The following is a 27,038-nucleotide window of genomic DNA, read 5'->3' on the forward strand; positions in this document are numbered from 1 at the left end:
CTGGAGCGCGGGGCCGCTCCATGCGCTCGGCGCGGGCCGCTGCTGCCGTTCCCGCAGCGGCCGCGAGAGGGCGCTCCCGCTCCCGCCCGCCTCTTCCTGCCCGGGCGACGGCAGGAGGGGTTCCCGGCGGCCCCCGCGCCCGACGACTACATCTCCCGGCTGGCATCGCGCCCCAAACGGCCTCCGGGCGCACGTGACCACCAGGCGACCAATGGCGTGCGGCCAGGGGCCTTTACCCGCCCCCGCCCCGCCCCGCGGTGCGTCCGCGATCCGAGCGCTCTAAGATGGCGGCGGTGGAGCCGGTGAGTGCCGCGTTCCCTTCTCCGTCCCGCCTTTCCCTAGCCTCCCTCCCGCCGTATCCTTATCCTTTTCCTCGTTGTCGAGGCGCTGTTCCGCCGACCGCGACGGGCGAGGGCGCGGCGGGTGCCCGGCCGGGCGGGCGGGCGGGCAGGAGGCGGCCGGCCGGGGAGGCCGGCGAGGAGCGCACGCTCGCAGGGGCCGGGGCGGGGGAGGGGACGGCGGGCGCTGTGGCTGTGCCGGCACCGCCGGCCGGGCACGGCGGGCGCGGCCGCGGCTCCCGTAGCGCCCGGCGGGAGCGGGCCCGGCGGTCCGGAGGCGCCCATTGTGTGGCGCCCCGCCCGCGGCCCCGGCGGCCGCCCGGCGCATGTGGCGCGGTGGGGGTGGCCATGTTGGTTCCCGCCGCCGCGGCGAGCCGGCAGCGAGGGGCGGCTCCTCCGGCAGCGGGGAAGGGCCGCGTTCCCGGCACGCCGTGCCCCGGGGAGAGGCCCCGCCGTGAGCGGGCATGGGGTCGGTAAGTCACAGATGCGCTGCTGGGCAGCCGCGGCCACAGCGTGCCTGCTGAGACTGGGCAAACGAAATCGTCTTTTCCAGGTTGTGTCATCTTTTATTCGAGGATTTTTGTTTGGTTGTTTTTTGGGGTTTTTTTTTCCAGACCTTTTATGATAATTCAATTCTTTTTTTTTTTTGTTGTTTTTCCAGGTGATAAATTATGTCCATGGTGTTAGGCTCGGTCTTAGAAACGTAGCCCCAGCCTGCACTTCCATAATGAGCTGGAGCAGCTGGAAGTGATCCAAGTACAGTTGTTATTCTAATCCCACATGATTGTGTATCATGAGGAGAGGACAGCAAAAGACTCTGTTAGGGTTTCAAGAAAACCCAGTTAAGGAGGGCTGGTCTCTTGCTGCTGTGCTTACCAGCTGTGGATAAATGGCCAGTGTGCTGTTTGAGGAGGCTTTGTAACATTTAGACAAAGTAAAAAAAGTTTGAAAATCAGTGCTTTTAAATAAAGACTAATTTTGCCCTTTTGTGTAAGGGACACTGATTTTTCTCTTAACAGTTTTTTTCTATGAAACAAACTCCATAATTTTACCTATGAGGAAGATGTTGAAGTGGGTCAGCATCTATAAATTGGGTGGCAGCAGTTGTGTACAGGGGGAGTGTCAGTTAAGATTGAAAGCGTAAAATACCTGTTTCATGTCCAAAAGCTAACCTTTGTCTTGTTGCCCACATATCTGAACATGAGGGCTTCCTCTCAGTGCAGTGCTTTGTGGTGACTGGGGCTTAGTAGGAATTGTGATAAATAATTTGTAATATGGCCGCTAGAAATTGAAATTACTCTAAAGGCCTGTGCCTTGTGGCTTTCCTCCCTGTGCTGCTGGCTCAAAAACTGTCTTTGCACCATTTTCTCCGTTAACTCCACCTGCACATTGAGGTAGATCTGGGCCTAATGTAGTAGAAGGTAAACAGTTGATTTTGCTGTGCTGTGTCCCAGCAAGGTTGATTTGAGATCCAGTTCACCACAAGCAGTTGTGCTGAGCCGCTGAAAGTAGAAGATGGGGCCGCACTCACAACAGTTTAAGTAATTAATGCAGTTGTTGAATGCTGTGTGTAGCTGCAGTATCTTTGCATTCAGGAGTCAGCTACCACCTGTGCTTGCTTATTTTCAAATTGGAGTAAATAACAAAGTCTTTGTTTATTGTCCTTCTAGGTGGCTCACTTCTACCTAAGCCTAAAGTTAGGCTTATATAGTGACTGAGGTCAGAGGTACGCAGTGTTGCAGAAATACTACGTGCTTTGCAGCTGAACAATTTAATTGCGTGTGTGGATAGGGATTGACCTATCTTGACCATAGGGAGGCCTTTCTGTTGCTCACCTGCAAAATCTGGGCCTGGGTTTGTAGGGATGCCATCTGTAATGCTTTCCTGGTGGGAGAATGTGTCTTGGGAGATGAAAATCCAACTGAGTATGGGTTGGTTTTGGCTTTTTTAATAAGGCTTCTGCAAAGGTTCGTGATGTTTCTAGTACTGTCATGGTTTCAAAAGTAGCGTTCATTGAAAGCTTTAAGAGGCTTGAAAAATGTTTTAGACTTAACAAATGCAGAAACTTGAGTTTAGAGTTCTGTAGAGAGTCCTATAATAGTTGTCAAAGAAAGCAAGATTATTCTAAATAAAGACAGGCCAATTACATTGGAGTTTACTTCTCCGCTGTAGGGAAGACTTAAGCCTTTGCAATACTGGCAGGTTAAAACTCTCAGATTTTCTTGTGGTGTCTAGGTTTTTCTTTTAAAAATATTCAAGATTAATTTTTGGGAATATGCAGAACTGTCACCTGTTAGGAGTACTCCTACAGCCTTTGAGGATTAAATGTGATCAGATAACACCATGCAAAAGTCCACAAAGTCAGACAACAAAACGAGTAGTAATGCTTTAGTAAGCAGTAGTTTACCAAATGTGACTTAAAAGCGTAGCTGCACAAAGCCTGTAACTTCTAGGTGCATATAAATCTAATCCCTCATTGTGCACATTGGAAATGGCATAATGGTTCTTCTGTGCTTTTGTGTAATGGCAGTTATTGTTATAAATGCAATTCTTGTAAATATAACACTTTTTTTTAGCATACAACAGTGATGTTTCAGTTATCTGCAATTTAAAAAGTGCTTGTTTGAAAAGGTGGTCATACACAGGTGGGAATCGAAACTTTATTTAAATGAAACTATTCTCTCAAGGAGTTGCAAACATAGTGGTGTAGGACCTTAAAATTGTGGAAAGTTCGTAATAGCTCCTAAAATTCAATGTAGGCTGAGAGGTATTTATTTTGTATTATTTTCAGACAGTTAGCATGTAAGTTTAATTCAACTTTAGACTTAGTCTTGTTGCTGGGTGTTTCTGCTGTAAACGTCAGTGATCTGCTCTGTTTGAAGTCAGTATAGCACTGAACTTCAGTATTGTGGACACAGCTGCTTGCTCATTGCATTTTTCTGAAATGATATGGGATAGATGTATCCTTCATGCTGTTTAGTAATTGAGAATATCTATCATAAGCTTTTGAATTGTAAATAACATTTCTGAGTATGGACCTTCCTCTAAGAGGAGTGTGTTGCATGTCTTGTAAATTTTTTGAGATAAACACTTTTCTGAAAACAATTTTGAATAATTACACATTTCACTCAGCATATGAAGTATCAAACTTATTTCAAAGAAATGCGTAAAAATAGCATATGAAATCAAGCTGTTTCATGTACTGGTACTACCTGCAGGTGTGGAGGTACACGGGAGACTTTTTGATGAGAAAATATGTCCCTTTTGGCAGCTTTGTAAAGATCAGTTTGAATGTTGAGGTGTTGAGGAGGTAGAGGAGAGAATTAAATAAGGGATGTTGGTAGAGTGCCTGCGTTGTGAAAGAAAGTTGTGTATTAATGTGACTTTTTCCTCAGATAAATTGTTGTTCACTTCTGAATTATTCTGTAGTCAAGGTTAAACTTGATTTTAGAAGCCGTTTATTAGCTTGTGGTAGTTCCTTGAAGCTTAAGACCTGTTCCTCTGTAGGGCATTGACGTTAGGAAGATACAATTGTCATGTACAGACCTAAGTGTGTTGTGTCATCAGTGCTGGTAATGACCTTAAAGTGCCAGTTGTCCTTGAGTTCTGTATAGTGGATGTAAGGCAGAAAAGTTTTAACTGTTTAAAAGTCTCTCTTTTTTTTGTTTTGTTTCTTTAATAGAAGTCTGTTTCTCTTGTGCTCTGTGCTGTTCATCAGATAATGCTGTATGTTTGACATCCTTTGCAATCACTGGACATACCAGTAGTACATCGAGTACTTTTTCTTTGAAGACCTCTCTCTGGACCATTCATACATTGTACATTAAATTCTTTTCTGAAGATTGAATGTGTCTTAAATACTCAGTGGGTACAAAATGCTATGCTTTGTTGAACCAGAGGCACAGTATACTTGCAAAACATGGAGGTCTTTTGTGCAGGAGTGTTTGGGGAGACTAGAGGCTTTTTCTTTGAATCAAATATTTGAACTGTTCTCCCCAGCAGTTTTGGGAAGGTTTTTTTTGTCTGAGTGCTTTAGAACTGACAATGTCAGATGTAGAAACTCCTCCCATGGGTAGATTTTGTGTTCCAGTAGCAAAGGCAGCAGCAGAATGCAGACTGGGGTAGGAGGTGTTAGCAGAAGGGCAACTTGCTTAGGCAGCTACAAAACCCACGAAGATCCTGAGGTAGTTTGATATTCTTTGAAAATTATTTGCTAATGCTAGTTAGAAGCTTGTGAGTTAAATGGTGAAAATCTGATGGGTATTTTCAAGTGTATATTACCCATTTTGCAGAAGTCAATAGGGCTATAAATAGTCCTTGTATCTTTTAAATATTTTTGAGGTGATATTTCCTAGAAAACCTTTGACCTTGGAGGAAGTGTGTAACTTTTTTACTTAGTCTTTTATTCTGTTCCCCTGTACTTGTGTTGCACTTCTGTTGTAATTTGAGGGGATGTCACTCAGTTAAAATCAGGTTCCATGTTTGTGTTTGAGTAGTGATTGCCTTTCTGAAAATCTGTGGTGTCCTAAGTAATAATGAATGCAGTTAGGATAGTTGCTCTCTAGTAGGCCTAGCTATGTCTCAAGTAGAAATACTGCCTTTGTCCTGGTGACTGGAAATCTACTTCACACTTTAAAATTGATAACAGGTGGCTGTTAGTACCTCTCTTCCAGTTGCTATTAAATGTACTACATATGATTTTTACCGCTGTACATTCATTCTTCATTGTGTGTCAAATCACTTGATTTGTTTTTTTACAGGATGTAATCCTTGCTTGTGGGTGTGCTTTAATTTTTCCTTTTTTTTTCTTTTTTTGTCCACAGTGTTTTGAAAAAAATAGCTCTTGAATTTTCCTGGCTGTAGTGTAGTTTCAGGAAGTTATCCTGGCTGTAGTGTAGTAGCAGTTACCTGCAAGAAGCATAAGGACCAGCAAATAGTAGAAATTGTTTTTTCTAAGACATCAGGTAACTGGGGGGATGCACTTTTCTTCTTTTGGAAACCCTAAACAAGAAGGTGAAAACTCTGGAATGTAACTTATTTTGGTTTAATGTAAGAAGACTTGGAAAGCCTCTTCCACTAATTAATTCTCTTAGGCTTCACCAAGAGTGCGTAATAGTGCTAGGGTATGTCCTTTTGGGCAATAATTGTCACAGGCCAACTGGACTTGCTAAACAACTTCTGTGGGCAGCTAATGACATGAATGTGGTCTGGGCAGCATCTGAAAACCCTTAGTAAAACCTAGTCAAGCTGCTTGTTCTCCTTAATAGACAAACCTGACGAAGCAGTTTTTACTGTAAATGCTCTTTGTTTCCTGTTCTGGTGACATGCACACCTTTCTTTGATATGTTGGTTATTATCTGCTGTGGAGAAAGAGTAAATAACACCATTTAAATCTGCAGGTGTCAGAATTGAAGTAATTGCAGATATACAGTCATTAAATGCTGAGTAGGCAAATGTTTCTTGGACTTCTGCAAGCTGATTCCTACATCAAAAACTATGTGGGTAGGGAATAAATGTCACTTAATTATGTGCTGTCTTGTGTATGAAAAGTGGGCTTGGCCATGTGATGCTTTCCAGTTTATCTGGTAATACTGCCCTATTTTATTATATTTTAAAAGCAGCAAACTCACTGCATACTTAGTGTAGAGTCAATTTTAGGTTAAAGAATACATTAGTTACGAGCAATGGTAAAGTATTATGAAGGATTTTAAATAAAGTAGGTCAGAAGCTACTGGTGGAGTCAGCCTGACTTTGGTTAATAGTGTTGCAGTTGCAGGGTTTCAGGCTGTGAATTGCTAGAATGGTAGACAGTGACATTAATTCATGTGGTATTTATAGAATAGAATTCTATCTGATTTCTTGTAGAATTTCCTGGATACCAGGACTTTAATTGGTATTTAAAGTCCATTTAACGAGCTTACATAGTTTCTATTTGACTAATAATGAAAAGTGCTTTGGTATGCAAACATTTCATTTTGGTACTCAGAATAATGAGATAAAGATAAGATGAAAGGGAAGAAGAGCTGATAATGATTAACCAGAATAATTAAAATTTTCCTTGATGGATGTGGAAAATAAAAGGAAGTGAAAATTAGCTGCTTTAGGCTTCTCTGTGAGACCAGCCAAACATCATGTTTTTTAATAAGTTCTGTTTCTGGCTTTACACCTGGTGTGTAGACCTATAGCTGTTCTTGATGGGGCAGCCTGATGCTGAATTAAGTGTTCTGGTGGCATTATTTTTGAGGGAAGTGGCACAGTCCTGGGTCAAGGTCATGGCTAGCTGGGCCTTGGAGCTGACCTATCATTTTCTATTTTGGACAGGAGCTTGAATAATGGTTAGTCCAAGTTTTGTGAATGCCATGTAGATTTCAGAATATCTAAAGGGACTTGATACTGTGGTGGCTTAAGTAAAATGCTTGTGCTGAGTCAGATGACTACTGTTTATCCAAAAATAGAATTTCATGTAGTTGAGTGAAGATTGATCATCAGTGTACCAGACAGGTGTTGAAGCTCATTGCATTTTTCTTTTTGTCTGGATGTGCTACCTTAATCCTTTCTGATGTTGTCTTTTGTTAGAAGTTACAAAACAGTTCAGCCTCACATGTGCTCAGTGGCTTTGTATTGATTCTTCTGTTTTTTGTAGTTGTGATAATTCTGGAAGAGTGACCAGGGACACTTTGGTATTAGCTCTTTGTATGTTGAAAGCTAGTTGCTGAACAAACATGAGAGTCTCAACTGAAATTGGTTTTGGAGGACACTCTGCATCTGCATTCAGCAAGAGTGATTCTGTTTGATGTTAAAATTCCTAGTGTAATAGCATTTGTAAATCAGCTGTGAATACTAGATGTCACAACTGCAGAGTATTGTGACTGAAAGCAGCTTTATCTCAAAACCTAGTGCTATTCCAGAACATCAGCAGAATTTTTATTGTAGGGTTGTTGCATTTGCACATGTAACTTTTCTGAATTTTCTAAGGGGACACACACAAACTTTAGTTGTCTATACTTGTTTCTTTGGACTATAATAGAGATCATGTGAAGGAGGAAGTATTCAAGTGCTTCTTTGATGAATTCTGCAGCTTTTGTGTGCTGTCTGAATTGTTCAGTGGGATGATTTTGTGTGATTAAAGATGAATGATACCAAAAATAAGTGAGAGTAACACTGGGAATTATATTCTAGATAGAATTTGAAGAATTTACTAAGTTTTTTTTGAAGGTCTGCTTAGCTTTTTTTAGTATTGCACTGGAGGAGATGTGACAGATTGTTCAACACTGTGCTTCTGTGGGTTAGTTAGTGATGATCCCTTTAGGGAATCCTCAGAACACATTTAATTTTATTGAGAGGAAGGGAATTGTGCTGTTGTACTGTGTAAATCAAAGCACTGGCCAAGTGCTCCTGTTAGATCTCTGTGTTCTGAATGCAGGTGTGTGTAAGTGTTCTGAAATGTCATGAGGTGTTTGTCTAGGTGGGCTGTTAAACTAAAGCACACTTGATTATTTTCAGCCATAAAGGAGTAACTTATCTGATACAAAACATAATATGTTTAATGCTAAATATATTGATAATGAAAAGAAAATCCCTGTTAAGGCAGATCTTTAGGTGTCATCCAGATGAGTTTGCCAGCTGTATCTGTGAAGATTGAACAGTGTTATGACTTCAAATCCATTCTACTTTTCAACAGCTTTGGTGTGATAAAATGTATGTGGAAGCCTGGAGTAATCTGTTCCATTAATTAAATTGCTTAACATTACTTAATTCATTCCCATGCTGTTTTTTTTTCTGATAAACCCACAAAATTTAAATAAAATTTTAAGTACTGCTCTTATATTGCTGTGTTTGGAAATGTCTAGAGTCTGCTGTAGTAAGCTTTTATTTTTATTGCTAAAGTGATATTTCTTTCACAGGGTCAGCTGTATGGGCATTTTGATGTTAGTTCTTGGGAAGGAAATGCTGTCCTCATTCCGTGTTTGTCGTATTCTAGCATGGATTGCAGATTAGGGAGGGATGGTGGTAACTGGCAGGGACACTTGGCTTCACAATAAAGCTTTGTATTCCCTTGTTTGAAGGAAAACCATTAGAATTTCAAACGTGACACAGTGACTTCTCGAACTGAAAGACAAGCCTGAGGGGGTTTGCATGCATTAGGAATATAATTTATTACTTTATGTTAAAGTATATTTGTCTATATTTCTATACTCTGTCTAGAAAGTTGAAAAAATAACTCTTGAAATCAAGCTAATACATACTAAGTCAGTAAGTACGTTTATTTCAGTTGGAAATTTGAGGACTGATGGTGTTTAAATTCTGCTGTTTGCTTCATGGTAATGTTGCAAATACAAAGACAACTATGCACTGGCTTGGCTTCTAGCTGCTTGAAATAGCTGATTTTAGATCTGAGAAATTGAGTTTTATCCTCTACTTGTGTTAATAGATTTTTTTTTTAAGTAACAGAGCCTGCCTGTACACGTGTTTTAAATGATGCTCTGTCAGAAGCTGATAAAAATAATTTTCATTCTGAAATTGCTACTCTCTGAATTTTAGCTGTGCATATTCTTGATAACGCAGACTGTATATTTCTGAAATAGCATTCAAAACTACTGCAAAATTAGACAAGTATGTATAGTAAACCATTTTGGAAACAAATCACATGGGAAGCAAATTACTGAACAGCAGAGTTTGAATTCCTGCAGTTAGAGTTTATTGTAGGACCTGTTCAGATGTTGAAGAATAAAGGGATACAAATTGTGCTTCTGTTATGTGATTTGGGCCCCTAATTAAGACAAACTAGAGGAACTCTTAGCTTCACTTTTTTTGAGGTGACTTCAGGGAACTAAATGACTTCAATAAAAATTGGGAAGGAATGTATTAATAGCTCCTTTTTTCAAACAGGAAACCACTCCCAATCCCCAACCTGCAGAAGAGGAGAAAACCGAGCCAGCACCTACTCAGGAGGTTGCCAGCCCTGAACAGTATATTAAACATCCACTACAAAACAGGTAAATGGCAGAGAAAAGCGATTGTAGTTTTTCCAAGAATAGAAATATGCCTGTGGCTTTGCAGCTCTTGTTGACCTTACATCCTCCAGCAGTATTTTGGGAGTTTTCAGGTGTTTTTTTGACGATTTTTGCAGTGAGGTTGCAGAGTAAGGAAAGTCTGATCCACATATTCAGAATATTCAGAATCTTCTTCAGGGAGTTACAGAAGCTGAAAATCTTTGCAAGTTTTCAAAATGCAGCCAGGTACATTGAAAGAGTATGGCTTTGCTTTTAGCTGGAGGCAAAGAGGAGATTTTGTTGCTTTTGTCTGGTGTATTTTAAGAGGCTGATGCTGAGGTGAAGCTGCTGCCCACTAGAACTGGAAACCTTACATTCTGCTTTGTACTTTGATAAATTAAGGTACCAGTGGTAAAAACTTACAGCTATAATCATATTTCAAAGTTAGTGAAAAATTCAAGCCCTCTTACAGCTTCAAAAGGACCAGCTTGGAAATAATTTTCTCCAAGTGAGCTGATGAGTCACTATGTAATGCTCAGTACTTACTGTTGGCAGGTACCTTTTAGCTAGCAATACCTTACTCTCTTTCTAAGTTTTGAGCAAGTGTGGAAAACAATGCTTCCTGTAGTGCTCTGCTGCATGTATCCCATTTTCCTTTTTGTCTTTCAGCTTCTGGCCTCCTCTTTCCCCTAGACACCTTGATTAAATTGATGCTGACACTTCTTTACAAGTGGTAGTGAGGCTATTACTGGAAAGGAACAAACTTTTAAAATTAGATTTGAAATGTCAGGAAGGGTCTCAAAACAATAGATTGACACCTAGTGACTTCAAGTTCTCTGCTGAGAGAAGATAAATCTAGTCTAGTGCTAACCTGAGTATTTCAACACTACTAAAATTATCAGAGTGGAAAAAAACCCCAACTGTTTGATTAAATGCTCCATTAGGTATCCTCTTCCAGCATTTTAAATTGCTGCAGTGATGCTTTTTAGATTCATAAAGAGCTGCTTTGTGTAAAGGTTCAATTTTGTCTTGATACTTGCACTCAGCAGAGATGATTTTTTTCATTTAGTCTTGTCTTTATATATGCTAATTTTAAAACCTGAAACAATCAATTTGTGCAGATTTTAGGTGCTGCCATTAGTAAGCTTAATGCAGCTTCCATTCAAATTTATGCTTTCCTAGTATGTGAGTGCTTGGGAGGCTTTCATGTCATACATAGCTTTGGAATGATACAATTTGCTTATGTAACCTTGACAGGGAAATTACTGGCCAGGGAGCCCAGTTTGAATGGTTGGTGTTGTTTTAAACCATAACCAGTTGTTTGTGGTAGGGGATAGCAGTTTAGCAGCGACAGCAAGGAGAACCATCTGAGGTTTAGAGTCTTAGAAGAATTCCAAATTATTTACAGTGTTTACCTAATGGGTTGATAAAGTTTGCCACCATTCTTATATTAAAAGTACAAACGTTGTTGGGTCTGTGAAGAATTGATCAGGTAGCTTATTGATGAAAACTGACCTCTGTGCTCACAATATATTAAAGTTTGCAATTAGTTTGACTATAACAATAGAGATAATTACGTTTTTAATATACTTTAATTTCTAGATGTTTTTATTTTGCTCTCCTTTAGATGGGCACTCTGGTTTTTTAAAAATGACAAGAGCAAAACTTGGCAAGCAAATCTTCGTCTTATCTCAAAGTTCGATACTGTTGAAGATTTTTGGGCGTAAGTAAAGATTTTTCAATCTGCACCATAATTCTGGGATGTGTTCACAGAGCTGATGTCCAAGTCAAAAAAGCTACAAGTACTCCATTAACTGGAAATTCTTGTGTAATCTGAAATATTTGCAAAAATGAAGGTGAAGTCTATTGAAGAAAATGTGAATGGAGAAGTCCTTCATACTCCAAATGTTAGTTGTCTTGCTGAAACACTGCAGCACTGCTTATGTGTACATAAGAGACATTTATGTAGGACATTTATGTCATGTGTACATGACAGACATGTAGAACATTTAATTTGTCCAGTAGCTATCTCATAGTAACATGAACCTGTAAGTTCTGGTGGCCAACTGATTGCCACTTCAATCCCCCCACATTTTCCTCCTTGATTAAATTGACCCCTGCCTCATGTCATGTGTGTGTGAGAGTGCCTGAATCTGGAGGACAGTACTCGACATTCATGCAGATTATTGTCATCCTTGAAAAAAATTCATTAGAGGTTACAGAAGAAATTACCATCATTTTAAGTTGAAGGTCTGTGAGAGTCGTTAGGCTCAACAGCAATAAAAAAGCCTTTAGAAGTGGGCTTGTGCTTTCCAAACACTTGCTTCAATCTAGATTTTTTGCCTGCCATAATGCTGAAATATGGCTCAAATGCAAGTGCTGTAACATTGAGAGTGGAAAAAAAAGGCATTATATATTTCACCTTAGTGTTTCGTGCTGCTCTGAGTGGTAGAGTTCTTATTTTTGTTGCCTTTTCTTTTTTTAATGTGATCCCCATGGAGGGAGATGGGGTCTGAGTGTAGTAATAGGACCCATCAGTGGCCCATTAGCACCAGAGGGGAAAAAAGCTTCAACCTTTTCAGTAGCTATTGATGCAGTTCTGGCAGGGGAATGGGATTCTGGGCTTGTAAGCAGCTTTCTTATTCCTACTGTGGGGTGACTGCAAACTGTGGTTCACTCAGCTGAGGTGGTGGGGTATGTGATGGGCAGCTGAACTCCTTGAAGCTCTCTACTACAGTTGGTTAAGGGTAAGTTTTTGAGTTTCTATAACCAAGATAGTCTTGGTAATTAAAAAGTGCTTAATCCAGATGTCTGCAGTGAAGGTATAAAATCAGCCACCAGAGTTAAGTTAAACCTCCTTTGTGGCTGGAGTGAGAAATAGGTGTGTCATTCTGGGGAGAGAACTTCAGTGTCAAGGTAAACTTAAGAGGTGAACTGTTAAACTTGTAACTGGTGTTATAAATTCCTGTATGTAATTTCTCATTGTTAGAACATAACATTAATCAGTTTTCTTTTTGATGCTGAACTATGCCTCAATGTTAGCTGGTCTGGGGCTACACATTGCTGTAATACGTGCAGGCCTCTTTCTGAAGTGACCCTAACAGTGCAGGGGTGAAAAAAGGAATCTCCTTGTTGGAGGAGGAGACACTATGTAGTCCTTTGATTGTTTTTCTCATTTGGACAGTTGTAAATTTAATTCTGAGTATATATTTTGCTGTCTATCATCTGTTCTTACCTTTTGAGTCCTTAATTTGAGCTATCAGCTCGCAGCATTCATACCTAGAGTACTATATCAAAATATTCCTCCTAAAAAACTCTCTCAGCAATGAGAGTATCCCTAAAAATATAAACAATTATCCTTATTCCTTAAATGTATAGAATACATATGGACACAGAACCTCTTGCTGTGAAAGCTCAGTGAGTTGTGTTCCTAGTAACTTTGAACTTAAATTCTAAACCTTAGAACTAGGTTTAAAAGAAGCATTGGAAATGAGTTTAAAAACAACTGTGGGGTTCCTATTCCATTCTGCTGCTTTAAGCCTAGAGCATCTTAATATTGATACTTTTACTTAGATTGTTAAAAAGTACTTAAGAAATAGGGTTGCTTCTGAAATAACTTTATTGCTTCTTAATTTTGGGGTTTTGTTTGGTCATATGTCTTAAATTCTTTAAGAATTTTGTACCTTAAAACAATGCTTAGTTTCTAATCTTGCTTTTTTTCCCTCCAATAGTTTATACAACCATATCCAGCTCTCTAGTAATTTAATGCCTGGTTGTGACTACTCACTCTTTAAGGTAGGCTTGCTAATTTTTTTCTTCAGTTTAGGATGTTGATGGATGGTTTCCTGACTAAGCAAGACACTGTCCAAATATTTCACTTAATACTTCCAGGAACACAGTTGGGAATGTCATAAAGGTGTTAATTTTTTTGAGGAAGTCTCAAATATGTGCTGTCTGAAAATTAGGTTGTCACTACTACTGAGACTGCAAGCACTTGCTTTAACGCATACCATGGAAAGTGGATTTTAATCTGTGACTATTAGTCTTTGTTTGTGATGCTTGTGCAAACAATTAAGTGTACATTTTTCTAATAGGAAAGATTTTCCAGCTCTGTCACTTGATGTGAAATGAGTTAAAATGTCTGTGGGAGGCAGCAATGTTGTCCACTATTCCTTATGGGTACTATTAGCCACTTGCACAGTACTCCTATTAATTTTTATGCTGCCAGTTAAATGCTGTATTGCTTAAGCATGAAATAGAAAAGTGCACCCAACATGGGCAATTAGAACACGCTGAGGAAGTGTTCAGACTAGTGAGTAGGAAATGCTGGTGGGAAAGTGTATGTGAAATCATGCCTCAGCTGGGGTGGAGATCTGAATTGCACCTCTAAGTTAAACCATAACCTGTTGGTAGTGCTTCTATCATGCAGCTTCCTTTCTGGATTCCAGCACCTAAATAGTCCCTGGAGTGCTGGTGCCTCGTTCCTCCTTTGCTCATAAAATATAGCTAAAGGCTGGGGCTCCTCAGCAGACTGTGTGCACTGTTTGTAGACCCAGCATGTGGGTTTATGGTGAAGAGGTGATGCTGCTTGGGTGTTCTAGGTGACTTGAGAAACTTGACTTGAATTTTAAGAAGCTGTAGGCCCTTCAGAGATTAGGATATCTATGGATAAAGCTTGTATTTTTACATGAATCCTTAATTTGTGTTTTAAGTATGTGTATCTGTTCTGTGTTTGCTTGTCATCAAGTTGTAATAATTATATAACTTCATGGAACAGGTATAGAATTGGCAACTGTTTAAGACTTCTGGGCAATCTCTCACTGCTGTCTTCAGCTGTGACCTCTTAAGAAGTCCTCTTAAAGGTGATGAAGTAGTTTAAGCTCTGCCTCGGCCAGTGAGGGTGTTACATTTAAAGTGAGATGACACCACTCCATCCTGCATGTTGAACACTTAGTTTTCAGCCGTGAGTTCTGTAGTGTAATTCTTCATGGGCAGTTCTTAACAGAATTCCTCTGTCTAGACAATTGCTTACTTTTTAAATGATTTTCTGAAGCAAGCATAGATGGTTGATATGAGAGTAGTAGCTGGCTGCTTTGCTGTATCAGCACATGCAGAATCATTTAATTCAGGGCCACTGGCAAAATGTTTATCAGATGTTGCTCTGAAAGGGTATCTTGATTTTTTTTTTTTTTTTTTTTTTTTTTTTTCCCTGGCCCCCCCCCCCCTTCCCTACAATGAAAACCTCTTACTTTCACCTTGTGTGTGAAGGAAGTTGATAGAGACTGCTGAAGGTGTCTGTTCCAGTGGAATAATCTGTATGCATATGTGAAGCACTTGGCTGATCGTGCACTGAGTGCAAGACATAAAATAAGAACTCCAGATAAAATTAGCAGCTGCATTCTGGTTTCATGCAAGGCAAAGCAGGTGGTTGTCTTCGCCTGTTGCTTCAGGATTTTTTTTTTAATGCAATATATGGCTGAGAGTTTTGCCCAGACAGTGATGCTTCTGTAGAACTAAAAATTCATTTAGAATGTGCACTTGTTTTGGAAGTTCAGTATTGGTGTGAGACTATTTCTGGACATTCTGGTGTGTATCTTAAGCTGTACACTTCTTTATTACCTTACTGTTCCAGTCATCACTGGCCTTTTGGTGGCTCTTCAGGAAAAATAGAGATGGAGTCTGATTTAACTTGCAGCCTTTCTTTGCAGGATGGAATTGAACCCATGTGGGAAGATGAAAAAAACAAGCGAGGAGGCCGATGGCTAATTACACTAAACAAGCAGCAGAGACGAAGTGACCTTGATCGCTTCTGGCTAGAGACAGTAAGCACCTGTGGCAGCTGAGGAGTCTTATGTTTGTGTGAAAATATATTTAACTGATTTGATATTTGTGTGCTACGCTATTCTACCTTCTTGGCAGCAGTGTCATGTAGGGTTTAATGACAGGCTGTATTTGAAACATGTTTTTTCAATAGTGATCCTTCATATGGGTGTATTCTGTCTAATACTTCCTTGTAATAGGCAGCAACAGGGAGAGTTCTGCAAGACAGATTAAGCTTTTCCCATGTAATGTACCGAACATTACTGTTGAACTATTGTGAAAATAATACATTGTCTTGAGTGCAACTTGCTGATTCAATTGATAAAAGTTTGTTTTGCAAATACTTTTTTACAAAGTGACTAGTTTTCAAGTTTTCACTTTGTTGAACAAGGGACTTTCAGATTTATTTTTTTCTTTCTGTATTTATCTTAATGCTGGGATAGGCAATAATAGCACATGCATCCTCTATATACACACACCATAAAAATACCTTTTTTCCATTGCTGTTATCTCTTTGGAATAGAATTGAATGGTAAATATATTTCTACTGTGGGTTGCAGTGGACGTGTTACAAAAAAATGTGTTTTCTAGGAACTGATTCAGAATAGCTCAGACAGTCTAGTGCGATCTAGAATTTAGGAACATGGATTGCAGACAGGACGATACCCAGCAGTCTTGACAAATATATCATTTTTGCCCTTGTTTCTGTGAGAGGCAAGGAGTACTGCACCCCTTTAAAGTGAGAACTAGCCTTCGAAATCAAAGCAGAGGTGTCCAAAATGTCAGAACTTTCAGGATCTTTATAGTCACTCCAGTTGTGATTTGAAGAGAGCATTATAGTATTGGGCAGTGTGACTGCAAGTGAGCAAATTAACATCCTGTTGCATGTACTTGGCCTGATGTGAGTCCTGACTGCCAATAACCATGACATATGGCTTGGAAACATGTAGATAGACTCTGTAAACTGAAGGCTAGAGGGCTCTGCTTTTTGCTTAGCAGTGAGCAATGGCACAGAGCCTAAATACCCAGGTGACTGTGGTATGTGCCCTAAAACAACCCTGTCACTTCTAATTCCAGTAATTATATGCAACCAATTTCCTGCAATAGAAATCAAAGCCTTTATAACTGCCCTTTGGAACAATTTTTAAAATATAATATCTTAATTGTAAACTAAACTTTACTTGAGAAGATGTTTTTTCCTGATGTAAATGTACCTGAGTAGTGTTTGTTGACCATGGTAGTCATCTTTACTTGCATGTGATATTTTGTATGTTTGTGGTTTGATCTTAACCATTTATAGCTTCTGTGTCTCAGTGAGTGTGTGCAGCCTGCAGTTGGGTGTAACATTTAAAGCATGTCTAGTTACACCCAATTTATTCAGTAGCACACTTTGTCCTTTTTGTATTTCCTTGAGTAAGCCAGCCCTTGTGGGTACTGGAAGACCTGCTTTGTTTGTAAAGTTGCAAACATACTGAATTTCCAAATGTTACAAGTGATACCAGAAAACTGATATAAAAGTATTTCATCTACTGTGGAAGAGAAAGAAACAAGTGTCCATTTCAGATTCAGTGTGCAGAAATACTTTTTTAATTCAGCATAGTCCAGGTGAATCTGTCTCAAGAAGAAGAAACCATTAGTTTTGAATATCAGGATTACTTGTTTTACAAGTGGCAAGCTGAAGATTTTAAATACCACTTTCACAGTTAGCATGTTGCATGGGGCTGTGACCCTCTTCAGTCTGATGTTCCTGCTGGTTCCAAGCTTCACTGCTAGAAACCTGGGAGGAAGAACCTTGTGTTACTTGTGCATCTGCGTTGGTGCATTGTATTTAAACCCTGTTCAGGATCATTGATGCCCACTTTAGAGTTCATGGAAATGCTGAAGCTTCCTGTATCAATAGGAAGTAACATTTCATTGGATAGCACATACCATCTGGCTTTGGTCAGATTTACCTCTGAATTGATAGATTTCAGCATTGAAGTTAAACCTTATGTACCTGATGTTGTGCAAATAGCCCATACCAGGTTCTTCTTTGGTAGTGGATGGAAACACCTGAAGTTTCAGATTGGTCCATCTGTGTTAAGTGTACTGTAGAAAGAATACAGTGCTTTAATTCTTCTCTTGTTTTGGATTGGGAGGATGGGATGGAAGGAAGCACTGTGGAAGTGATCAGCTCTGTCAGAACTTGAAGCAGGTGGCAGAGGAGGAGGAATGGAAAATTCAGAATAGAAGGAAGATGCCCTACTAGAGTATGTTCACTTGGAATATTTGGAACTTCAAGGAGACACTGCAGTAAATAGAAAATGATTGTTGTATGGCAGGTGGCTGTAGGCTGTAAAATGTGTTCCTCAGTCCTTGTGTACACTGAGTGCTTGCCTACAGAACAGTGTTCTGACTCTGAACTGCTTTCTCTTTCACAGCTGCTGTGCCTTATTGGAGAGTCATTCGATGACTACAGTGATGATGTGTGTGGTGCTGTTGTTAATGTTAGAACTAAGGGTGATAAAATAGCAATATGGACAACTGAATGTGAAAACAGGGATGCTGTTACGCATATAGGGTAAGTAAGGTGATCGCTGCCTCGGCTGCATGAAGGGTGACTGTGCATGTCAGGCCAGTTGGCTAGATAGGCATTCCAGGCAAGTGGAGCCTGTGCAGAGCTGCATCCCAAGCTTAAGTAACGGTGCCAAATTGTGTTCAATTCTTCATTTCTAAACCACAGTGAAGGTAGTGCAGCAGTACAGAGTAGTTACTAATGCATGCCCATACACAAATCTTGGCAAAAATTCTCATTTCACAAGGAGGCATTGAAATTAACAACTCCAGGTAATGTGCAATCTGTTCCAGCCTGACAGTTTCTAAAGGTGGGTAGTCAGAGTGGAGCATTGATTTTTTTTTTTGTTTTTTAAATATATGTGGTGCTTGCAAATAAGATAGGAAAGGTGCTGCAGATCTTAAGCACAGAAGGACTTAAGTACTTGAAGTACTTAAATTTGAAAAAAAAACTGTACAATGATGTGCTGTGAAACTTTACAGGTGTTTTCCTACATTTTGCCTCTGTTTAAATACAGATAAAGCAATGCTGACATTCTTGGGTTATTTGGCCTGGGTAATAGCATGCTATAGTCTTTTAGTAAGCAACAGTAGTCATCTCAGATTGAGCCTGTGCTACGGAAAATGCATGGTCTGCTCTAGTGTGTAGCAAGTATTACTAATTACACAACTACTATTTACACAATTATGTGATTACAGTTACTAATTACACAAGCATTTATTGGATTCTGTAATACTGATGCTTTGGAATAACTTGCTGTTAAATTTGTCATTGTAAGTCATTTGCCTTATGCAAACCAATGAAAATATTTATCTTCCTGGCTAGTGCATCTTGTCTTAAGCCAAACTTGAACTGTCAGGCATAGCAGCTTACTTGTTTCACTGATATGGCTCTTCTGACACTTGCCCCTTTTGGGCCTTTAAGAATCTGAGTCTGCCTTCTACTAACAATTTTATTATACAGTCATGTTTTTAGGCTTCAATGCTAAGTGTTTAATAATAAACAAGCAAAACTATGGTGTTCATCTTCTGCTGTCAGAATGTTGCAATAAACCTAGTAGGCATCAGACAGCATTTTAGAATAGTATTAACCATTAACTAAGGAGTTAACTCCTTTAGAGAGCTGTGAAGAAGTTTAGATTTTTGCAAACTGACTCAAGGACTAAGGTAAGTTATGTTGCCTGCTGGCTCCCGTATTATGCTAACTCCCAACAGGAGTGGCCATTTGTGACTTGCATCTCACTCTGTGCTAAGGAACACTGTGTGTGTTTGTGTGTAAGGCAGGTACTGCTGCTTCTTTTTCTTTAAGCATACAATCCAAGCTGGTTTTTCTTAAAGCTTCTGTTGGGTAAGGTGCCTATCACCAGGTCTGTGGGGGTCTGCTTTCTAGCAGTAGTTAAGGGAAAGACAGCAACTCTCTGGAGCCACAGTGTGTGGGGGTGATTAAAAGTGTCTGTTCCAGGGAATTGCTGTTTCCTTTGGTTCAGGTGACTTTATCATCTCAGTAGCTCTGGAATCGTGAACCATGAGTACTTCATAGTTGTTTTCTTTCTGTGTTTGGAAATAACAGCTTTCTGGTATTAATAATACTCACATGAATGCAGTATGGAGTCCCTGCATTTTGCATTTATTTAGGCTTGATAATTATTTTTTGCAAGAGCTTGTCCTATGATATTACTTGTGGTAAGTAATTCTACAAAACTGTAAGTGGGTTTTAGATGCAATACACTAGAAAAATCATATTTCAAGTTCTTTATTCATATCTGAGAAATTGTTTCTAAATAGGCAGCCTGTTTTTTTTATGGTGTCCACAGATCTCAAAAGCAGGTGTCCTGATCCTAATTCCTTCCTAAGGACTTCACTTAAACTGTTGTTTTATTTTTTTTTTCCTCTCCAGGAGAGTATACAAGGAAAGATTAGGACTTCCTCCAAAGATAGTGATTGGTTATCAGTCCCATGCAGACACAGCTACTAAGAGCGGCTCCACCACTAAAAATAGGTTTGTTGTTTAAGACGACACCTTCTGAGTATTCTTTCATAGGAGACTGCGTCAAGCAATCGAGATTGGGAGCTGAACCAAAGCCTCTTCAAAAGCAGAGTGGACTACGTTTAAATTTGATTTCCATCTAAATGTTGCTAAGATTTGTGAGAAGTCTCATTCGCCTTTGTCTTGTACTTCTATGTTCAGTTTTTCTATTTTGGCTGAAGTAACCGTTACCAATCGGAATTTTAGTACACTTCACCCCCCAAATCTGTGTTTCTGGCCCACTCTGTAATAGCTTGGTAGAAACATTACTATTGCAAAAAAAAAAAAAAATGTTTATCCACAGTATTCAGAAAAGAAGTTGCATTTCTTTACCTGCAGGAAATTACTCTGTTTTACACTTGCATTGTATGCAGTAAGATTTCGCTGGTTTGGAAAAGAGTATGGTGCATACAGTTTTCTAGCATTTTTTTATACAGCATCATCTTTGCTGTAACCTATGCTGATGGCTGCTAGATTAATTTATTTGTTTTCCCTATTTGATAACATTAGTGATATTTTGATTTCAGTTGTTTTTGCTCATGTAACATTTGGTGAAGAATCTGGGAATATGACAAAGGTGGAATAAACATTAATTTTTGTGCATTCTTTGGTAATTTTTTGGTTTTTTTGTAACATCAAAACGTTGCTACAGATTTATGCATTTCAGTCAAATCAGTGATCTTTTTGTGTGATTTCCTGAACATAAATGTGGATTTTTTTAATGTAACACCATAATTTACATTCCTTACTAGAAATAGTATGTCTGTTTTTGTATCTTATGCTGTATTTTAACACTTTGTATTACTTAGGTTATTTTGCTTTGGTTAAAATGGCTCAAGTAGAAAAGCGGTCCCATTAATACTAAGACAGTGTACAAAACTGTAAATAAAATGTGTACAGTGAATTGTCTTTTAGACAACTAGATTTGTCCTTTTATTTCTCCATCTATACAGCAAGTATTTGTACCTCTTGTGACAAGGCAGTCTCTACTGTGGCTTCTATTGTAGTGTCTTCCAAGAAAGATAGATAAATTCTGGAGCTATAGTCTGTTGAAACTTTTAATAAACCTATTAGATAGCACCCTAAATCAAAGTGGAATTATATCAATGTGGCTACTGTTCTTTCTTAGTGCTTGGTCTGATTGATCATGGTTTGTGTTGTTTCTCTTTTGACTTCTGTTTTATGCCCAACCAAGAATTTCAAGGGTACACAGAAAGCTGTTTAGTTTCAGGTAGGAGCTACAGTAAAAGTGCTTCAGTGAGTGATTCTGCTCTAAGGGTATAATGCATAAAGTACAAGTAGAGCATACCAGAGACGTGGCTACAAATAAAAGTATGAGTATCTAGATAGCTCGCTATTACTGTGTCTAATTGAAGCTTTGTTTCATTGTTTGAAAGTTACTCCAGGAGGGCTGTAAATTTACTTGGAAGCTCGCAGGATGAAGGAGATTTTGAGGGTCGAGTTCACTTATTTTGAGCAAAAGATGAGAGGCTTTTTCTTTCCACCTCTTAAAGCAGAGCATGCAGCAAAATCAGTGCTTTATTGCTGATTTCTTACTTTTTTAAAAGTGTGTGATGTACTTAAAGATCTTGCCAGGGCTATGGAGCCTTTCTTCAGCTAAGTGTCAAGGCAGGTGCTTTTTAGGGTTTTGATCTTTGTGATAACTTATTAAAGCAAGTGTAGTCACTGGCAATGAAGCTTTAGTTGAATCTGCCTGATGAAGGCACTGAAGTGTCTGTGTGCTGAAATAGACTTGAACACTTGCACATTTGATCAGAAATGTGTCATAAGGAGCATATCAGACTATGCCAAAAATGTCTGGATCATTATTACAGCTGTTTAAAAGAAACACTTAGAGTAGACATCTCTATCTAAAGATACTATGCCTTCAGTATTGGTCATTAACCAGGGTAGCTGGTGAACGTGGAGGGAGCTGTCAAGACTGTTTGTGTGCTGGTTTCTGTGGATTCTTGTGTAACTGGTTGCCTGTCCTGATTCAGCAGGTGTGCAGAGCAAGTCAGGTTTGTTTAATTGGTCCATTCATAGTAGAATACAGCAGTCCATGCTTGTTTCCCAGCTTCAGCTAATTGTCAGTAATGCTTGTGTGCATGGGAGTGTGAAGATGAATCAGCCTCGTGAGTGGTGACTGCATGTGTGTAATTTGGGAGCACAGTGGCCAGGCTTCCCCAGAGGAGTGTCACTGGAAACAGTGTGGTGCTGCCCTTTTGTAGAGCATTGAGGTTATCCTGGGTGCTTTTGTGAGAACTGCATAGTGTTGGGTTTGTTCATTTTGCTACAAGACTGACCTGAGTGTTATTTATTTAGGGTAGTAGCATTTTGTTCATCTAGAAAAGTGATTGGTAGGTATTTTGGTATGGCCTCAGGTTTTTGACCCTGAAGTTATTGAAGCAGCCAGCCAACTTGCTTGTAGTATGAAAACTGCAGGCAGGTTGATTTGAGGCTCATTGCTCTCCCATAACATAGCAGTGTTTCTAGAAGACTTAAGAGGAAATTAGCTGGCATGGTTGGTTTATCAAATATTCAACTTATGCCTTTTAATTCATTTTTAGAGGAAGCAAATGACCACAAACCTTATTTTTTTCCAGCTTGCAGATCACTTCGTGCTGCATTCTAATGTTCTCCTGATTATAATGGTGTAGTTTGTATTTGTGTGCTAAGCTGAGAGCTTTTCATTCTGTGTATTAATATAACAGCCACAGGCTCAGGAGAGGACAAAGCAGTAAATGTTTTAGTATCTTGTATTGATGCAGAATATTCAGTGTCATTAAACTCCCAGCTAAAGGGGTGGCTCTTGTCAATGTGTGGTTTTAGTAAGCCTGGGAAGACTACAGAGGAAATGTCTAAAGCATCTGGGGTTATGTGGTACAAAACCAGCTGAGCAAGGAAAGACAGCAGAAATTGCTGTGCTAGAGGAGGTGTAAGAATGTGCCAAAATACAGCCTACAGTGAAGATGGAGCAACAGATGAGGAATATGTGTGAATTGTCAGCTTCTGGGTATAATGTTAAATCTTGGGCTGTGCAATGTTTTTTATTGTCACTTCTGTTTGTCCTGCTGTGCTGTCACTGTCTTGTGTATCAAGCTGTCTCTAGCTCAGGAAATTCAACTTTATTGTTACCCAAATTCTGGAAACTTGGGGTAGTGGCTTTTAGCCAAGCTTGCGAGTGAACTTAAAGCTTCCATCCTGCCTAGTGGAATCCTTTCTAACTAAACTGCTTGGAAAAGATTTGGACTCTGGACTCCATTCTAGGACTCTTATAAAATGAAAAAAAACCCCAAAACCTTTAAACATTGCATTTTGCTCTCTGAAAGTGACATAGATCTTCCCTTTGGTATATGACCTCCCACATTTCCAAGAAGCTTTTTTTCTTTGAGTTTTGGCATGATGGTTTTGAAACCAGTTTTTCAGAACATCCTGCGTTCAAGTACTCTACCAGACAGTTAAGCTTCATAGTTAAAACCATAAAGCTTTCAGGCTGCCTGGCACATAACTTTTAGATGACTTTGCCCTCTTAACAGTCAGTGGTTTCTGCAGAATTTTTTGTGAATAGGTTTTACTTAGGTCTTAAAAAAATTTTTTTTAATGCAGAATTTGTGCCTTTTCCTATTGGACAAGAAACAGGCAAATGGAAATGACATGAGCCGGAAGGAAATAGGTATGACTGTTTTGTTTTCAGACATTTTATACCTGTCCATGTAAATTCTCTGGAGGGCAGAAGTGCAGAGTACATTAACAAGCAGTGTGGAACCAGTCCTATGGCATGCAGCTGCTGCACCTCCATCATCGTGTCAGAGCTCCAGGAGCTGTTCTGTCCCAAAGGCTTGCCATTTTGGATCTCCTGGTGGGACACCCATTCACTGCAGCTGCTTGAACAGATTTTCTGTCTTTCCTCTCTAAGAAGTTTTGTATTCTGCTGGAATTTGTTTTCTGTTTGAGTCTGGCACTGCAGCAAAGCCTTTAATAAGCACTTAAATTCCTTCCCTCATGATAAAAACCACAGTCACTCTTCCTCTTGCCTGGTGGCTGCCTGGCACTTTCCCAGAGGACTATGGGATTCCCTCCTAGCCTTTCTGTTTTGAAATAAAGCAGGTTCTGATGTCCAGAGCTAAAAGTGAATTATGGCTGTGCACATGGTGGTTGTTATGCTTTCCAGCATTAACTTGGTTTTGTGTGATGCCTTAAATGTAAGAACATCCTAGCTGAAGTCTGCCTGCTGGTCTCAGTTTGCCTGCTAACCAAACAGAATTAATTTTTTGTTGTTGTTGTTATTCCCTGCCTAGTACTGAGCGTGTGACAAGCTTAGCTGTGAATTTGTGGGGTTTATGAGTGTGTGGGGTTTATGACTGCCTATGCTTTTCTTGTCTCCATTTTTCTAAATCCTGATGCTTTTCAAGCCTTACTAAAACATGTTTAATAAAGGGAAAAATTACACTGAGTCTAGTCACTGCTTTTTTTAGTCACTGTGATACCGTGGAGAATTCCAGGTGTTGCTAAACCCAGATAAAGACAGTTTGTGACTTCTTTGGCATAATAATCTGCTTATGGGATTTCATTTTTTTATCTCTAGCCATGTAAGTATGATAATAGTGAAAATGATACTTGAAAGTGTGTGTGAATATATCGTATATAAAGCAAAAATGATTCATCTATTTTTTCAGAGTAGAAAACTGTTTTGTTATTTCTAAAAGGTTTCTTTGACTTTCTGTAATGAATTATTGGATTTTGCTTACAATAGGTAGTTTAGATCAATCTTTTTTCCTCTGTTGTGCCTATTATTGTTATCAAAGAGTTGGAGCCAACCTTATAGGTAAGGTTTGGCATTCTTTGAAGTAAAGATAGTTTTTGAGCCTTATCTTCCTCCATATGTACAGGGTAGTTTATCCTAGTGCATCTTGCCCTGAGCCGTACAAATACGCAGAAAATACAATGGGAAATTGGAAGGTACTACTTTATTTCTGTAGTTTGAATGAAAATAAAGTTTCTGAGGAACTAATGTCTCAGCTTCTTGACTCTGTATGGGATGTAGAGAAATGCAGATCAAACAAAAATGAGTATGGAACTACTCTGAAACCTGTGTTTGCTCTTCAGTGTGGAGCTTGTGTGCCACTGGGGCTCCTGTGCAGCTCACCCACTCATCAGCCTTGTTCTAGACAGAACTGGTGTAACACGATTGCAAAATCACTGCTCTTCCCTTGTTTACCAGAGTTTCTCCAGTAGGAAGGAGTGGTCCAGATACGGTGTAGTGGATCAACCAACAGGAAAGTGCAGTGAACCCTTAATGGGAGCTGCTGTTTTGCCACTGCAGGAGCACAACACATCAGGATGCACTGTGACATCAAACAGCTGGAGACAGCGCCAGGAAGTTAGAGGAGGGCTTTGGTCTGCCTGTGCATCCACTGGGGCTTCAGCACCAGAAAGAAACTCTGGGTAGGTGTTATCACTGCACTGCTGTGCACCTCCGCACCAGGGATGTCTTCTGATACAAGAGCAGATGTTTGACTTGGCTGTAAATTGACCTCACTACATGGCCTCAGTTCATGTTTTGTGTTTGAAGTGGGAGTGCTCCTGCACAGTGAGGAAATGGTGACTACTAAAGTCCTGAGGTGGAGATGCTGCTTCAAAGTTTCCCTGTACCTGGAAAACGCATCCTTCAATACATTCTGTAAAAGCGAGGGAGAAATTTGCAAGCTGACTTGTGGAGGAAGATGCATCCCAGATCGGTTGGGTAAAAAAGGAAAAGAGCTTAGAAAAGTCCCTAAGTGTTTTTTGCTTCATTGGTAGAGGTGTCTTCCCTGTACCAGCTCCAGGGGGGCAGGGGGAGGTGGGTATCAAGGGCAGAACTGACATTTGATTCTTTTATTTTTTTCCACTTCAGGCCATGAGGTTTTTTCAAAGGTCATTTGGGGAGAACTAAAAAGTGGCAAGTAGATTCAAGCACTGACAGTTTTATGGAATTTTAAGGTAAATTCCCCCTTCAAGGTTCTGGTATTCCTTTAATTAAGACAAAAGTAGCCCCAAACCCTCAGTGTTATTTCAAGTTTGTGAGTGTGACAAGGCCACATGAATCTCTCTTTTTGTCTTCATTAAACTGGTGCTTTGCCAATGTTTTGTGGAGGTCATAATAGTGCAGAGTGATCATAAGCTGTAACAATAGCAAATGTTTGAGCAACATGCTGCAAAAAACATTGGATATGGATGACTTCTTAAGAAACAGATTATTCTTTGACATTAGTGCAAAATGTGAAAATGGTACAAAGGGAAGAATTAGATTTTGTAACGGATTTGATGCTGTTCTTGGCCATTGTTTCTCGGTAGAGGCAGTGCTGTCTAGCTGTCCCTGCACAGCTGTGCACAGCTGTCTGATGGCAGCAGGAGCAGTGGCACTGCTGAGGGGGCACCTGCACTGAGGCAGCTCTCGGCAGCTGGGAGCTGCTCCTTTTCTCTGAGCTTGTGCTGTGGGTGCTCTTGGTTATCCTCCAGTAAGTTCCAGGACCGAGAGATGAGGTTTTCACTTCTACCCTCCGATGTGATCTCCTCCAGCTGCACTTCTGCAGTGTACAAACATGCTTCTGGTTCTGTGCACTTGATGATGTTGCACTAACCCTGCCCCTTATGTGACTTTCAAGATGGGTATTCAATGTGGAATTCTATGTGTTCTGCTAGAGGAGGATTAATTCTGGATTGAATACAACCCAACCAGCCTTTCTTCTTCTATGCGCTTGTGCCTATGACTTAATTGCACTGGAGTAGTATGGTTTGGGGTCATCTCTAACTAAATTACCTTGAAGCAACTCAGTTGTACTCCTTGCCTTTAATTTTATAGTTTTCCTAGGTTTGAACAATAGATAATCAGCTTCTTGGAAATGCTGGACTGTAGATAGGCCTTTGTTTTAATACAGGTAAGCTTGAGCTATGGCTTAGTTCTGCCTTCCTCTCCCCTAATGGAATTAGCAGCAGAATTGGCATGTGTCAGCAAGGGAATAAAATGCCTTGGCAGTGTGAAGTGTTTGCAGTGAGATCATTTGCTAGCTGTCCTGTTGCCAAGTGCTGTGCCTTGCAGTGCTGGTTCCAGACTTTGTAAGAAGGTTTGTACAGATGTTAACTACATTTGAGAGTACTTTGGTCTTAAAATCCTGGTTTCTTCCCTGTGTTGTGTCAGTTTTCAGAGACTTTATTTTTGCTATTTTATAACAGTTTCTGAGGATTTCTCCACCATTCCTGAACTGTGCTCAGTGATGACTATTATTGACACGATTTACTGTTTTATATATATATAAAACTTTTACT

General features: G+C 39.8%; 1 protein-coding gene across 4 annotated transcripts; it reads left to right on the top strand.

The window, feature by feature from the left end:
- Positions 1-200: 200 nt before the first annotated feature.
- On the top strand, positions 201-20,649 carry EIF4E (eukaryotic translation initiation factor 4E). 4 transcript variants are annotated; one of them, XM_066317914.1, is made up of 7 exons: positions 201-302; positions 9,228-9,334; positions 10,959-11,054; positions 13,063-13,126; positions 15,040-15,153; positions 17,572-17,711; positions 19,602-20,649. In XM_066317914.1, the coding sequence occupies exons 1-7, from the start codon at positions 285-287 to the stop codon at positions 19,714-19,716; spliced, it is 654 nt and encodes a 217-aa protein (XP_066174011.1). In that variant the 5' UTR covers positions 201-284; the 3' UTR covers positions 19,717-20,649. The 4 variants fall into 4 exon arrangements, with proteins under 4 accessions (XP_066174011.1, XP_066174013.1, XP_066174012.1 ...); XM_066317915.1 differs by lacking the exon at positions 201-302 and adding an exon at positions 676-811; XM_066317916.1 differs by lacking the exon at positions 10,959-11,054.
- Positions 20,650-27,038: the final 6,389 nt, after the last annotated feature.

Source organism: Sylvia atricapilla, chromosome 4 (genome assembly GCF_009819655.1).
Source record: "Sylvia atricapilla isolate bSylAtr1 chromosome 4, bSylAtr1.pri, whole genome shotgun sequence".
NCBI classification, from domain to species: Eukaryota; Metazoa; Chordata; class Aves; order Passeriformes; family Sylviidae; genus Sylvia; species Sylvia atricapilla.

What these genes read in the sequence shown, in the direction of transcription:
- EIF4E (XM_066317914.1), top strand. An exon ending in ACTGTTGAAGATTTTTGGGC is followed by an intron (nt 11,055 to 13,062) that starts GTAAGTAAAGAT and finishes TCCCTCCAATAG; the next exon opens with TTTATACAACCATATCCAGC. An exon ending in GTGACTACTCACTCTTTAAG is followed by an intron (nt 13,127 to 15,039) that starts GTAGGCTTGCTA and finishes CTTTCTTTGCAG; the next exon opens with GATGGAATTGAACCCATGTG.